This window comes from Brachypodium distachyon, chromosome 5, assembly GCF_000005505.3.
Source record: "Brachypodium distachyon strain Bd21 chromosome 5, Brachypodium_distachyon_v3.0, whole genome shotgun sequence".
Lineage (NCBI taxonomy): Eukaryota > Viridiplantae > Streptophyta > Magnoliopsida > Poales > Poaceae > Brachypodium > Brachypodium distachyon.
Window position 1 is genome coordinate 13,301,600 of NC_016135.3, and position 15,941 is coordinate 13,317,540.

The 15,941-nt window shown below is 43.2% G+C and overlaps 1 protein-coding gene and 1 pseudogene across 6 annotated transcripts; one reads left to right on the forward strand and one right to left on the reverse strand.

Annotated features, from left to right (window-relative positions):
- Window positions 1-8,589: 8,589 nt before the first annotated feature.
- Window positions 8,590-12,611, forward strand: LOC100833970 (proline-rich receptor-like protein kinase PERK8). 6 transcript variants are annotated; one of them, XM_014895836.2, is made up of 8 exons: window positions 8,590-8,980; window positions 9,210-9,446; window positions 9,601-9,670; window positions 10,112-10,378; window positions 10,561-11,264; window positions 11,344-11,472; window positions 12,111-12,168; window positions 12,245-12,611. In XM_014895836.2, exons 1-5 carry the CDS (start codon window positions 8,679-8,681, stop codon window positions 11,131-11,133), a joined length of 1,449 nt encoding a protein of 482 aa, XP_014751322.1. In that variant the 5' UTR covers window positions 8,590-8,678; the 3' UTR covers window positions 11,134-11,264; window positions 11,344-11,472; window positions 12,111-12,168; window positions 12,245-12,611. The 6 variants fall into 6 exon arrangements, with proteins under 6 accessions (XP_014751322.1, XP_014751325.1, XP_014751321.1 ...); XM_014895839.2 differs by having other exon boundaries at window positions 11,344-11,455; XM_014895835.2 differs by having other exon boundaries at window positions 12,111-12,611.
- Window positions 12,612-13,946: 1,335 nt separating this feature from the next.
- LOC100834281 lies at window positions 13,947-15,774 on the reverse strand (annotated as a pseudogene).
- Between the last annotated feature and the right edge of the window lie 167 nt (window positions 15,775-15,941).

Sequence of the window (15,941 nt, forward strand, 5' to 3'; positions counted from 1 at the left end):
TCTCTATGCTAACTATAAATCTCAGGTAGTATGGTTTACCCTTGCCTTTACCTTGCTACCAAATTGCCATCGATTGTAGTTGAATGCTAGGCTATGGTAGTATCGTGGAGAAAATTACTACATTATCATATTGTTATGTCTATGGAGAAATGAAATGTTTTACTAGAGTAAAGCAAAACAATTAATTTAATGAACCATCCTGCGTGGGCGGCTTTGAGGATTTTGAGGATCATCGGCGTCAGGTCCATTTCTATGGGTCCCTCTGAGTCGACTTCCCATGGATTCGGGAAGGGATCGTCCATGGACGTCTCTCTCGTGAATTCGGGGAGTGTCTACGTTGCAACAGTGGAATTTCACCTGGGGTAACCGAGACTGGACTAGTTTTCTATTTAGTAGCTTCCAGTACAACCACAATGCTATATGGGCTCTGACGAGACAAGAGTAAATTGTATGAACCTAGACCCGAGAAATTGTACTGAGGTAGAATGTGTAGGGGGAGCGTGATTCTCTCGTGGTTTAGGGAATTACCTATGAAAATCTCGTAATCGACGCCGTTGCTACTCTACCCTGAGGACAGCAAGGGATTAACACGTCGGTTTCTTGTGGGGAATGTGTACAAACTCTCGAGAGCGTCAACTAAGTACTTAGCCGTGTCCCCGGTTATGGACAATTTTGAGCAACTAGATGTGGAGCTGTAAGGAAAGTCTCACTCATTCCAACTTCATAATAAAACTTGATGGTTTGAACTTGGGATAGGAGTATTGATGTGTCTACTCAATATCCAATAGATTAATAGGAGCATGTGTGTGTCTACCCCATATCCAATAGTGATAAAACTATTTTGTCTAAAATGATAGGATGAAACATTGAGGCTTTTATGCAAATAGCCAAACCCCACCTAGCCAAATACTGCATGTACTTGATAGGATCTGTTATAACCTTTTGGTGAACTTGCCAATACATTCAATGTATTGACCCCCTAGTGGCTGTAACGTTTAAATGTTGCAGGTGAACCAGGTGAAGAGTGAGGTACGAATTGTTAGGGTTGCGAGTTTACATTCCAACATGATTCGACTGTGGAGTTGTTATGGGACTCCTGTATCTTCTGCCTTCCGCTGCAAGATTTTATTTTCTTTGAGCTAACCCATGAGGTTATGCAATATGTAAGGTATTATTAAAATTCTGGATCATTGCGTTGTAATACTTGAGACCTTTGTATCTTGATATTACATTTTGAATCTGTGTGTGCTAGCGAGTCGATCCAGGGACTAGCACTGTAAACACAGAGATCGAACCCTTGTACGGGGCGGTCGCTTCACTTGCTGGATGGGGGCCTGTGTCGCATCGTATAGGGATTTCCCCCTCGATGGGTTCTTTTCCTGTGTTTCTGGGCGGAATGTGTCGTGTGCTGACTCTAATCTGATTGTTCTGATTCAGGTCATTTTTGGTGGGGGCTGTCCTTCCGGTGTGGTCGCCTCCGTGTGTTCGGGCGCTTCCTGCTGTTGTTCGTGCCAAGCAGTTGCAGGATTTCGGGCATGCGCATGTTCTTGTTTACTGAGCCGTTTCATTTTGGGGCAGGTTTTCATGGCTACATAGTTCTGGTTGCAGGCTATTGGTGGTTGATTTGGTGCGTTGTCTACCTGTTGGATTGCTTGCCTTCTTTCCACCGGCTTGCGAGGTTTGTACTCGTGCCTTGATTGATTTTCTGTTATTGGGACGATCTGTGATTTGTTGTGCAACAATGTATCCTTTCTTAGCTATTTTTGATATTCACCAACCATTATGATCTAGCACTGCTGTTTTCATACCAAAGTATGATTGTTTATGTGATTCAGTTGGAACTTCTTCTACTGCTTGATCATTTGATAAGGGAAATCTGTACGGCATTCATCATGACAAAAAAATCAGACAACACTCCATGCATCTTCTTTTTTTTAGAGAAAGGAGCCTTGCTTCCGATTTCATTCAAGAAACCGCATCGTTCAGGTCCACAGTTCCACAGTCATTCAAACAGAAAATAAACCACAGCCGGGACAAACGCCCGAATCATGCACTCCATGCATCTTCTGGCTTTCATTAATTTGAATTGTGCAATGATTAAGGGCAAAACCTCTCATAGATAGTGTAGCAGGTTTCTTGTTAAAGGTATCAGCTTCTCTGAATCTAATCAATTGTTTCTCATTTTGTGTGCTTGCAAATGGTAGAATCAGTTAGGCACAGAACATTTGTGCATGTACCAGGGGTGCTGAAAATTGAATTCTTGACATGCTCACATGCATAGTATTCTGAATGAGCTCCTCTCCTTGTTGTTGTCTGAATCAGAGAGCTGAGAATGCAACCAAGTGTATCTTTGTTTTCCTTCTCTGTGAATTTCTGATAACTCTGATTGTAAGAGCTGAAAATGAATCGCGTATATCAATGCTTTTGTGTCTGAAATCAGCATTTCAACGTTTGTTCTGAATATTGGCACAATCCCCATGCATTGTTGTGATAAAAAATATACAAGTTTAAGAATAGTTATCTTAATTTATATAATTTATATTTATTGTAGTCTCAATGATGTGTGTTAAATCAGTAAGTGGCAAAGCAATAAAAGAATAAGTGACATGGTCCAAAGGTGACGAACTGCCATCACTACTTGAGTCTATAATAAGAGTAAAATTGTGCTTTTCAGACCATGTTATCCTATGTAATGCCGGCTACAACTTCTAATCTATTTGTGTGCTCTCCCCTTTTTGTTCGATTGTTAGCATGTGATTGCTAGCTTTTCTTTTGAGTTCCTCACTATTATGTCCAGTAAAAGATTCATTGTTTGCAATGTAAGTCTAGATTGTGTACGTATATAATTTTGCTGCTGATTTATTGGTTTTATTGGTAATTGGACGATTGTTTTGATACAGTTGGACATAACCACACTTATCTTAAATAGGGTGCTTACAGGTTTGCAGCTACGATAAATTTTGTGGTCCAAGATTGTTGGGTTTTCCTAAAGATCAATCACATGAAGACGCACACGCTCACACGATAATCACCGGATTATGGCCAAAGACACATGTCATGCCTTTTCATTTTATTTCTCCAAACTCAGAGGTCAGGTTACAATCTTGATTCAACCTACGCTGGCTAAATACACGCAACATATCGTAGCAAGACTTGGACCCGATCAGCTATACTAGACTGACACGGACACAACCTGGACACGTACTACTGGCAAACTTGCCTTAACTAAGAAACCTAGTTAGATTCGGACATGCACTGCATGCATACGAACACACTCCTGCACTAACTCAATTAGGAAAGATTAGTTCTAACAATCTCCTCCTAATCTTGACTCGCATCTCCCATGCTCTCCTTATTTTGACTCACCTCAGCTTCGACTTGTCGACTCAGCTCAACGTATGATCTTGACTCCCAGCCACGCTAACCTTGTGCACTACACCATACATCCCGTGGCAACACCGTCCACTCCTAGCGCAAAGCATCCACATGCTACTAATCACATAGTCTCATGCAGGGAACATGGCCTCACTGAAGAGACTCATCACTGGTTACCGTCTCACAATACTCCTGAGCTTCATCTCCTCGCCAAGACACAGATGAACACCCGTCACCTTCTATGCACGCACGTCCTTCGCCCTTGGTGATACGCCTCACCGGACAGCCCTTCGACCATGACGCACTTCCACTGCAACAGAGCCCCACACAGACGAGCACTTGGACACACATAACTCCTCGAAGACGATCTTGACGAGATTCTCCGGTACCGCACCTCAGCACCACAACCCTCATGAAGGATAGTCAACGACCTTGCCTGTATTTTATCTGATTATAATACCAGCATACAAGTGGTACCAAGTTTATGTGATAATTAATTATTAAATTGTACTCCCTCCGATCCTAAATTGTTGTCGAAATATTACATGTATCTAGATGCATTTTAAGAATAGATACATTCATATTTGAGCAAATTTGAGTCAAGAATTTAGGATCAGAGGGAGTACTCTTTAAGTTTTCCTAACCTATTAGATCGATAAGGGTACGTATTTTATCTTAACTACATCTAACTTCCCCGTTCGCTTTGCAGATATTGTTGTGAGAAGATAAAAATCCATGTATCATAGAACCATGTGGCGAGATCTAATTGTAATTTGAAACATGAAGAGGTGTGCCATCTTGCTAGAACCAGTTCTTGTGGCTAGATCCATAGCACTCTCCTTCTGTAACGCACATGCAATTTTTGCAGTGTCTTCTGGTTAAATATTTTTTGCCGCAACTTATCATGCTAACAAACCTTTAATTTTGTCATCTTATTCTTTTCTATACACAAATATATGGTTTGGAGCCATTAGTGTTTACTCAGATTTATGGCACAGGCACAACCTCGTGAACTTTTTTCTATTATCTGAAGCTGATTCAATAAACATCTTTTCAATTTTCAGGATCAACATAAAGCCATGAGTAGTCAATATGATTCGGTTGTCAATTTTAGTACAAAACTAAACAGTAAATTTAGAGTAATATCCATTCTTTAGAGTAATATCATGCAATGCGTCTCATAGATGGGCAATTGAAGAGTCTGTAGTGAAGATCTTCCTACTGCTTACTCTGAATGTATGCAATTAATTCTGAGTAAATATTCTTCGCAAAAAAAAATCTGAGTAAATATGGTTGGCTCATATATTGAACCTTATTTTCTTGGACAAGACTACTAAGCGGCCTTCCCCACGAAAGCCGTCGCAGCGGCGCATGTGCATGCTGCCCGCGTCGAGCGTTTCCTGCCCGCGTCCAGCAGCTCGCCAACCCAGCCCACGTCGAGTCCGGCTCCTGCATGCCCATGCGACGAAAGCGCAGCCCAGCCACGCGACAAAAGCCCACGAGCCAGCTAGCACGTGCTAGCCCCCAAGTGCGACCGAGTGGCTTGGTTCTACACTTCTCCTCATTTAGCTTTCTTCTTCTTTTAGACTACACATATTTTCCATATTCACAAATAATTGCCAGATTTTTTTAGGAAAATAATTGTCAGATTAATCGTGCATAATTGCCAGTTTAATCATGCCTACTTGTCAGATCACATCTACTTGCCTGATTATCCACGCGTGCTTGCTCGATTATTCGTATGCTTGCCGGATTCTCCACATAGATTTGCCAAATTAATAGTGCATAATTGCGATTCGACAATGCCTACTTGCGGATTATTTCACGTCTATTTGGCGTATTATCCACACATAATTGCCGGATTATTCACAACTAATTGTCAGATTAATCGTGCATAATTGCCGGTTTAACCATGCCTACGTGTCGGATTATCCACGCATGTTTGCCTGATTATTCGCACCTAGTTGCCAGATTCTCCAGGAATACTTGCCGCATTCTCCACACAGACTTGCCATATTAATAGTGCATAATTGCCGATTTGACAATGTTTACTTACCGGATTATTTCAGGCCAATTTGGCGGATTATCCACACAAACTTGCCGGATTATTCACAACTAATTGTCAGATTAATCATGCATAGTTGCTAGTTATCCACGCCTACTTGCCTGATCATTCACACCTACTTGCCGGATTCTTAATGCATACTTGCCGGATTATTCACCTAGAGTTGCCATATTAATCATGCATAATTGCCGATTTGATGCCTACTTGCCGGATTATTTCACGCCTATTTGGTGTATTATCCACACATACTTGCTGGATTATTCACAAATAATTGACAGATTAGTCGTGCATAATTGCTAGTTTAACCATGCCTACTTGTCTGGATTATCCCCGCCTACTTGTTTGATTATTTACGCCTACTTGCCGGATTCTTCACCCATACTTGCCAGATTATTCACATAGACTTGCCATATTAATAGTGTATAATTGCCGCTTTGACAATTCCTACTTGATGGATTATTTCACGCCTATTTGGCGGATTATCCACGCATACTTGTAGGATTATTTACAAATAATTGCCAGGTTAATCGTGCATAATTTCCAGTTTAACCATGCGTACTTGTCGGATTATCCACGCCTACTTGCCTGATTATTCGCACCGACTTGTCGGATTGTCCACGCATGCTTGCCGGATTATTCACATAGACTTGCGATATTCTACTGCATAATTGCTGATTTGACAATGCCTACTTGCCGGATTATTTCACGCCTATTTGGCGTATTATCCACACAAACTTGTCGGATTATCCACACATGGTTGCCAGATTAACTGTGTCTAGTTGCCAGTTTAATCAGGCCTACTTGCCGTCTTATCTACACTTACTTGCCTGGTTAATTGTGTCTAGTTGCCGGTTTATCTACCCTACTTGCCGGCTGATCTACACTTACTTACCAGGTTAAATGTGCATCCTTGTCCGCTTATCCACATCCTAGAGATGTCAGGTTAATTTTAACAACAATGGCTAACATATATATCAGCAAATATCATCAGCATATGCGTGTTGTTCACGTGCCACAGGCAACCAAATTTTCCCAACTCATATCTAGAGGCTAAATCGATGAATTTAATCGCTCTTCTGCTAATCTACTTCCTCCATGGAGTTGTGTACGCAATTTGGACAAGCACTAATTATAAGTTGCTAGATGGAGTGCTAGAGTAACCATATGCAACAAGCTGGAACTATAGAACTAGCAACTCCTCGTACTCACCGTCGCCATCGTCTATAGAGCTGACATGAGGCCGCCGCCCTCCAGCTTGCAACTACCATACTCCATGAGACACGGCTGCAGGCTGCTGTTGCTAGGAAAGCCGTATGGCTGCCTGCTGTTATCCTTCTTGCGGTCATTAAGTAGACAACAAATAGCCTTCGGTCTCTCTCTTCGGTGGCTGCGATGGTGGTCGGCGGTGGAGGAGTTCAGCATCGATTTGGTGCAGGCCAAGGTGTAGACTGCAGAGGTTAGGTGATTATGTCGAGTCGTCCATGGCGTCAAAAAAGGATTCGCCAGCGCGCGCTCTTGAATTAGGTTCTTCATGGTGAAGGCCAGCAGCAAGCCCTCCGGCACATCCCCACGCGAGCAGCCCGCCGCCGCCGGCCGTGTTCCTGCTGTCCGTCCTCTGACTCCTCCCAGCAGCCTGCGGCGGCGCCACTGCCGGCCACGTTCCTGTTTTGCGTCCTCCACCCCCCACGCCAGCAGCCCGCAGCCGCCGGCCGCGTTCGCCTTGGACAGCAGGAATCCCGCCATGAGAACGGTGAAGGTCAGCACCTCCCAATCTTGCCGATGATGGTGGCCACACCGCTGAGCTTCACTGCAGCGTTGTCTTGTCCGCTCAGTGTAAGTGAGAGAGAGGGAGGAAGGGAGAGATCGGGGGGAGGAAGGTGGGATCGATACCAGAAGAAAAGGGGATCAGAGAGAACGGGGTGAAGAAGCGCCGCCCCGTGAGACTACGTGGGGCACGTCTTTGTGTGTCATCGTTTGGTGACAATGGAAAAAAAAGGCTCAACAAAGCATGCCGGTGACAGGCCGCACAAATAAAAAAAAAACTTGCGAGAAGCAACAATCTTTCTCCACAGTGACGCACCTCACGCTATTTTCAAGTAGCCGTGAGAGAAAAAAGCTCACATGGCAAAACAGAATAAAGTATTATCGAGATGCAGGCGGCAGGCCTAGAAAAAAAATGCACATACCTAATAATACATTAAAAATTATCACATCAATTACGCAAATGCCTATTGGTGTAACCATCTTGCATCCACTTCCGTGCACTACCCCGAGTATAAATTTAACACCAACTGTCAGTGCGCCAGGTGGGGACGGTGTGCACATTCAAGATTGGATCTTTGTTGCTTCCATCAACAATAGATTGACCATATTGTCTACTTTTTCGTCGACGGTTTGGTTCCAAAGCCGGGCCAAATTTTCCACTTCGAGGGGTCGGACTTCATCGTTGATCGCATAGGCAAGCTTCACCTCCCTGACTCGACACACCTCACTGACTCATGGAGACGATATCAACATCCGCACTCGGATAAAGGTATTTTGGTTTTTCTTGTGCTATGAAGATGCCTTATCGAGCGATGCCATGGGGTCAATGGGTGTTAACTCATCGGCCGGTTTGATGTGCGCGATCGGCAGATTTTGGGTTTTGTCCTCGTAGATCCATTCATAAGCATACGGTAAGTTTTAGTCAGTGTGTCGTGATGTTTTCGTTGGTCTGATGTTCTGTGGCTGAATTTTGTAGTTCGACGACATATACCTTTGGAATGTCATCATCGGTCCATCATGGCTTCCCACCTCTTCGGATGGGTGACTCAAAGGTATTTTTTGAAACCAATGAAGGTTTTTCAAAAGTTCGTGCAGCGATACGAGCGATGATACTACCTCTCTAGTCTAATTGCAGTCTCTTTGTGAACCTTAGTAATATTTTGTAATACGACTAAGAAGATTTTGTTAAATTTTTAGTTATATAATAGCTACTTTATAAGTTACTAGATCTACTACGGAGTATATATATGATCCAAAGCGCTGTCCACTTTGAACAATTTACATTTACTAATCATAATAATGTAAAATTCTAGAAACACACACGCACAAAGGACCCATCCTTTCCCCTTATAAATAGGAAACGACCCACCCGTTCCCCCAAAACGATCAAATCGCATCTCCGCGGATCTCGATTTCTGCCTCCTCCCGTAACCAAACCCTACCTCCACTCAATCCGAACCTCTCTCTCCGGGCAATGGGGGTCGGCAAGGGGAACAACGATGAGAAGGGGAGGGTAATGGGGTTTAAGACGGAGGGAGAGCCGAGGGATTTCTCCCAAACTTCTGATGCGCACGACCTTCTGAGATTGGCGCTGCAGGAGAAGGCCCCTCCAGACTTTGTGGCGGGGGCACGGCTGAAGATGGACAAGGTAATTGCTACAGAGATGCACGCGCTCGGCCTTGAGGCGCCGGCGGAGCTCGTCGCGCAGGTTCGGGAGCGGGTGGAGGAGGAGATCCAGAGGGAGGCTGCTAACACCGACTCCAAGCCACCCTTAAGGTTACATACCGCTATTTTCTCCCTGTCCCTAGTGGTAGTGCCGTAATGGTTAAGATGTTACCGCTCAAGGTGCTTCCGGTTTGAGGGCGTTCATATGTGCGAAGCAGGATGATGTGCTAATGGTGTCTTTAGCTAATTATGTTGATTAAGATGCTTTCATCTTATGTCTGGTTGTGATGATTAAGATACTGCAATGTATTGTGTGAAATGATATATGTCCATTTTTCAGACAAAACCTTCCAATCATTGAGCAGAAGAGGGCTGCATCCAATTCTGGGGAAGGGAAAATCAAGGGCATAGGGGAGGATGAGAATAGGCAGGAAAAGAAGGTGACAGACGCAATTGTCCACTTCGTTGATGAAAGCGAGAACAGGAAAATGTTCCAGCAATTTGAGAAGCACAAGAAATATATGGATATGCCCCATCTGGCAGACCATCTCAAGGAGGACCCTGGAATGTTCTCAAGGTTACTTTACTCAGCAATCACCCTCTTCTTTTTAGTAATTCTTGTGAGCTGCGCCTGCTAGTTAAGTATTGGCAACAAATAACAGAATATAGCAAATTATGATTAACCTGCTATATCTATTTGTTTACTGTTCTTGCTGGAAATGTTTCTCCAGGATTGGATTGACCACTCCAGGAGCTGTTGTTGCTTTGCCTTTATGCAGTGATTGTCCAGAAGAATTCAAGGTATTGTGTAGTACTTCTCAAAAAGTTAGTTATTGTGTAGAGGTTATATGAGCAATGAGGGCTGGAATAGTATGAAGCGGATAGAGGTAGAATAATGCTTGTTTTTACTGGTTGCCGGTCTTGATTTATGTGGTATATGATCAAGCAGCTCGTTTTTGGATGCTCTAGTCATAAACTTATGATTTTTGTAGATGTCTACTAGTGAGTATTTTTTTTTCTAATGAAAATGCTAATAGCTACAATCTGATTTCATGACTAAATGGATCAGCTAAATTTTACGACTACGTACTTAGCTATAAATGCTCCCCTTCTAGTTTCTGTTACCAAGTCAGTTTGTTAAATTCTTTTCCATTCATACCCTGTTTATCGGCAATGCAATACAGTAATAACACTTTCTTTACGATTCTATGTTTTTCTCTGTTGGTTCCCACTGAAATGAAGGTCACCGACAAAGAAACGGATTTCTTGAAGATGAAAACAAGGCTGGCCATATACTATCAGTTCCGCTCGTGGATAGAAGACGAAACATCTAAATTGTTTGTTGAACTGGAACCTTCTGCAATAGAGAATGCAATCAGAGGCCAAACTCCTTTTGCCAAAGGGGGATTTGGAGATGTGTATAAGGCTTACATCAATGGGTCAGAAGTAGCGCTTAAAATCCCAAGGAACCTGAATATCGCAACTGAAAAAGAAGCTTTTCATAAAGAGGTAACGCCCCCCCCCCCCCCCCCCCCCCCCCCCGTTTTTTTTCTTGTATTATGTTGGTTAGACTATCTGTTATGCATTGTGGCTGGGTGGAAATAATTGTTTATTTTTTGTACAAACTAGTGCCCTTGTTTTTTGCTTGGTCCAGCTCCAAAAGTAGCTAATATGTATAAAAAAATTTGTAGGTAGCAATCCTTAGGAGAATTCGTCACCGAAACTTGGTTGCCCTCAAAGGAGCATGCATAACAAAGTGTGCGTTAGCATATGAGTTTATGCCCAACTTCACACTCGATGAACGCCTATCAGCTGGAATGCTTCATCTCTTCCGATGTGATGATCGAGTTCAAGTTGCAATTGATATATCTACCGCTTTGGTGTTTCTGCATGCCACCAGTCCAGTCCCAATTGTGCACGGTGATTTGAAGCCTGCAAATGTGTTGTTTGATTTGAATATGTGTGCAAAGCTTTCTGATTTTGGCATCTCCAGGCATCTCAATGAAACAACACTTTCCGGTACCCCTAGCCACATAACAGGAAGTCCAAAAGGAAGTGGACCCTATATGGATCCTGAGTTTGCTGCTACCCGTACCCTAACGCCGCAATCAGATATATTTGCATTTGGTATAGTTCTATTGCAGCTTGTTACTGGTCAAGGAGCTTCGGGCTTGAGGATATTTATATCTGAGAAGTTGGAATGTTCAAAGACAAGATCAGAAGAGAACATGAAAAAAAATTATCTGCAAGATACACTTAGCTGATAATGTGTGGGCCCATGACAGTGTAACCCGGGTGGTTGCCTTTTGCATGCTTAATCTCGGTATGTGTTGCAGCTCACCATCACGAAAGGAAAGACCAGACCTGGAAGGTGACATATGCCCCAAGCTCAATGGTGAGTGAGAACCTGTATTTAGCAAGTTGATTTATCCAAATTAACCTTTTTTGGTATTTAATGTTCTCATTGGTTACAGGGTGGCGAAAACTTCTAGAAGCACGAATCTGATTTGGAAGTGCTCCAAGTGGAATTTTCTTCCGTTTATCAAGATCTAGCAACAGACCTAAAGATACCGTTACTTTTACCTGGTTTGTTCTCTGCTCATGTAAGACATCATATGCTTGATCTCAGAATAGTTCTAGGAACTGATCTTATTTGCAATTTTAATATCCACTAGTTAATATGGGGATAGTTTGATCTTCAGTTAGCTTTGCCCAGGTAAGCTATGAGAAGGTAACTCAGTTGAGCCCAGCCACACCCTAAGTGACTGGGCTGCTTTGGCTTCTCTCTCAAGCCTAAGCTGACAATACATTTCGAGTTGACATTAGTTTCTCACTAAATGTTTTCATTGCTTTCAATTGAAACCATCCATATTCACCACATGTAACCTTTTCACTAAAGTAGGGGAGGAGTTTGGCAGTTAGATGCTTACTCTATAAAACCTGGAAGCTCTTTATTCCATATGAACTGCATGGCAGTTGTTTTGCTCCCTTGCTAACACAGGGTAGCTGATTGGGCTCTCCTTTGCAATTAAGGATTTATGCCAATTACAAGCATTTGACAACCTTTCTTATCAAAACTATCTTTCTTTTGAAAAATACAATTGTCCTTACTAAGCAAGGCTAGAATTTAGTTGCTTCTGATCCCAACAAATCCACATCTATCTATGTTGTCGTGCAATTTGGGATTGATTAGGAATGCTTGAAGGAACATGTCAAGATCCTATTCTTCATTTATTGGCAGACAGAAGTCATAGAACATTTTCCAGAAGGAAGAAAATTGGTGGTTGATAATTAAGCATGTAATGGGCCAATGCAAACAACCTCATTCCTTTCACTACATTGTTGTAATGCTACTGAGCAATATGTTCTTGACAGGAAAGTGTCAATGGATTTCGCATGTGCAAGAAGAAAAGTACAGTTAAGAAGGAAGATTCAGCTGGAGCTAAACTGGGTTCTTCCACAACGAAACGAAGTTCTACAGTCAAAAAAGCGATGAATGAAGTGGTGGGTTGGTGGCTTAGATTCCACAATAGACTGCAGAGAAGATCTTATTGTAATTAGTTCGTCCTGTGCATTTCATCTCAGTGACAGTAAAGATTAGGCTGGTGGCATACAATTTTACCCTGTCAATATAAACATACACAGTAAGCCTTGGTTACTATCGTCCTTTGTTAAAGTGATTTTAGCGACTCGTTGTCTAAACTGTTGTTGTGCTTCCTCATATTGCTGCTGCTTTACCCTATTGACCGGTTCCCAAGGTCCATTTTGGAATGAATTTTAGCACTGCTGGTTATTTGTTTAGGACCATTGCTGATACGGTGTGTACTGATTTTGCTATGCTTATCTGAATGTTTTATGATGGTTCTTGTGACAGTATCAGCGTCAAGAGCTGTACCACTTACTAACAGAGGGATCTGGGATCCGGTGCCCTGCTAGAGGCAAGGCACGGCATGCCCTGCCCACCTTTATCCACCGTCCAATTCAATCCGACGGTCAGCAGAGCAGGAAGCGATTTTTTTTTCCTTGGAAGAACAGACGGTTTTCACCCGACTAGTTGACTCCTTGCACGGTGGGATCTGGGATCCGGTGCCCTGCCCACCTTTATCCGACGGCCAGCAGCGCAGGAAGCGATTTTTTTTTTCTTGGAAGAACAGACAGCGATTTCACCCGGCTAGTTGACTCCTTGCACGGTTAGGCAAGGAGACCTCGTGTCCCCACTCCTTTTCGATTTCGTTGTTGATCCGCGCGAGCCCGCCAAGCTTTTCTCCGTCCCAGTCCTTTTGCGCATTGCGTTCGTGCTGAATCGTCCGGCTCCTGCCTGCTAACCGTCCAATGCAAATAGACGGTAGATGCACAGGGTCAGGGCACGCGGTGACGATCTGGTTATAGGCTCATGCACCCTTCTAAATACAGGCTCATCAGGGCAAAGCCCGGGCGCAGAAGGAAACTCAATGCCTGACATATATACATCATAGAAAGGCCGAAGTCTTTTAAATCCACAAACAGAACGATAGTGCATATACCCGCAAAAAAAAGAACCATAGTGCATATGACAGTAGAAAAGAGCACGAGATATACTACCGGATCGTACATTGTTAAGAAATTGCTAGGTGGAATAATTCCGGTGCACAATGACAAATAACTTGAATGAACTAGGTATGGTGCTCCATGACAACTGCTGAATTCAAAGGAATGTGAAGTTATTAAGTAATGGTGCAAACAGGTGTTCAACTAGTTCAAATTTTTGCTCTAGCAAAATTTGGAGATTTATGTATGTACAGGATAAACCGGATGCCCGCTTGCATCCATATAACCAGGTGATCCTTTTTTCCCCTTTAAACTGACCTAACCATTTTTTTTACTCTAGCACCTGACCTGCTACCCATGGTTTGAAGTGTGGTACAGCATGCAAAGTACATTGATTTTAGAATTTGTTTTGGTTGAAGGGAATTTGAGAACTCCAATAGCAGGGACTGTTTGGCTAGTCTGATAATCATCTTTTTAAAATAGTAAGTTCATTTGTGACAGAAGAAAATACGAATCTCTGCACAGAGTTCATGAATTGGACTAATGAGCATTAAGAACATCTCAAATGGGAGCTTCCAGTTTCAGTCATAGCTTGAAGTAGTCATGGCATCGAGGGCACGCTGATGTCGACCATCCCCTCAAGAATCTGAACCACCCGTCATATTGTCGGCCAATCAAACTCGTCATCTCGTATGCACCAACATGCAACCTTGCAAGCTATTTGAACCTCAAGTAGATCGACATCACCCTGTAACATGTGATCTACCAAGCTCCCAGATTCTCCCTCGAGAAGCTTACGTGCAGCAAGCAAAAGGAAGTAGACACCATGATCACTGCAACAACCACAAGAGCGTGGTGCTTGTGAGTTCCTCCTCCCAGATATGATTTCCAGCAACACCATCCATAGTTTTATGCCTGTACACACCGGCTTTCAGTGTGATTGTGATGCCACAGATCCACTCAGGTGCAAGGTACCAAGTAGTCCCTCTCATCATAGTCAGTACATGGCTAAAATCCTTTCCCAAAATCTTGGCCATCCCAAAGTCAACGATTTTTGGAGTGAAGGAAGCATCAAGAAGGATATTCTCTGTTTTAATGTCGCATTGTATGATACAATCTTGACAGCTCTCGTGCAAGTAAGCCAATCCTCTAGCAACTCCAAGGGCTATTTGGTACCTAGATTTCCAGGATATTGTGGTCATGCTCTGAAACAGATCGAGATCAAGTGATTTATTTGGCATGTGTTCGCAAAGAAACAATCTGCTGCCACCCTCACAACAAAGACAAATTAATCTGACCAAATTGACATGCTGGATGGTCCCAATCGAGCTCACCTCAGCCCTGAATTGCTTCTCTCCTTGGCAAGCTTGATCAAGCCTTTTCATTGCGATGGTTGTGGAGTCACTTAGGACTCCCTTGAACACACAACCAAAGCTTCCTCCCCCAACCTTCTCAGAGAAACTACTAGTTGCATGTCGCAAATAAGTGTACCCAAACGTTGTGATACCAGTGAAACCTTGAGCATCACTCAAGCCCCATATACCACCGGCAGAGAACTTTGTTTTGTTCTTAAAAATCACCGGTAGTAAGAACAGTAATAACAAACCTAAAGCAGTAACAGTTGCACAAATGATAGCTCCAACAATCAATCCTCTTCTGTTGGGTTTCTGAGCGTGCAATTCATCGGCGTTAAGCCGAACGTAAAGTGTTTCTCCATCTATGCTGGAAATTGCACTGCCTTGTTGCTGACTTATGTCAAGCAGATCATTGTGCCAAATGGAGCATCCACCATCCCCAATGCAATACGCGGTGCAAGAACAGTCCCTCTATCAAACTCGTGCACATTCACCAGCGTTAGAGTGGGCATTTTGGGGCAATTTAACACACGCAATAGAGTGGAACTTGTCTGTGGAGCTTGTGCTTTTGTTGCCAATGCAGTTTAACAGAGTATTCCTCAAGCACCCATCGGCTCAATCATCATCTCCCAATTCTTTGGTGATCTCACCTTGAAGCCCTCCATACAATTGCAAGATGACAACGCATCATTATTGCAAAATTGTGAAAGGTCCACAAATAGCATAGACATCACAAGCTTTGGGTTGGGCAAACATCATTACCCGATGTTGTGAGCGTTCTAGCCAAACATATACCTTTGCTTTCATCGTCTAGGGTATACATGAAGTACTCCTCTTGATCATTGTCGACACATGTGAAATTGACAAGTTTATGCTTTGACATCTCCGGCATTGATGCAAAGTATTGGCCATTCCAGACACCACTAGACCAATATGGCATGGAAGAGTTCAGTGTTGTAAGAAGGTACTCTGGTAGACACCACTGGGGTCTAACTCCTCAGAGTAGACACCAGCAGAGTACATACACTTCTCCAGGGAGATGTGGAAAACTTGGTGGATGGAAAATTATCCGGTGATGTAAATCTAGAGCAGGCTGAACGGCTATGCAAGGTTGCTTGCTGGTGCATTCAGGATGATGATCTTGATCGACCGACGATGGGCGAAGTTGTTCGTGTCCTAGAGGGTGTGTT

Excerpts from the sequence above, each read along its gene's own strand:
- LOC100833970 (XM_014895835.2), top strand. The coding sequence starts at position 8,679 with ATGGGGGTCGGCAAGGGGAACAACGATGAGAAGGGGAGGGTAATGGGG. Across the intron at positions 9,671-10,111 it reads ATTGTCCAGAAGAATTCAAG|GTCACCGACAAAGAAACGGA; the intron begins GTATTGTGTAGT and ends ACTGAAATGAAG. Across the intron at positions 10,379-10,560 it reads AAGAAGCTTTTCATAAAGAG|GTAGCAATCCTTAGGAGAAT; the intron begins GTAACGCCCCCC and ends AAAAATTTGTAG.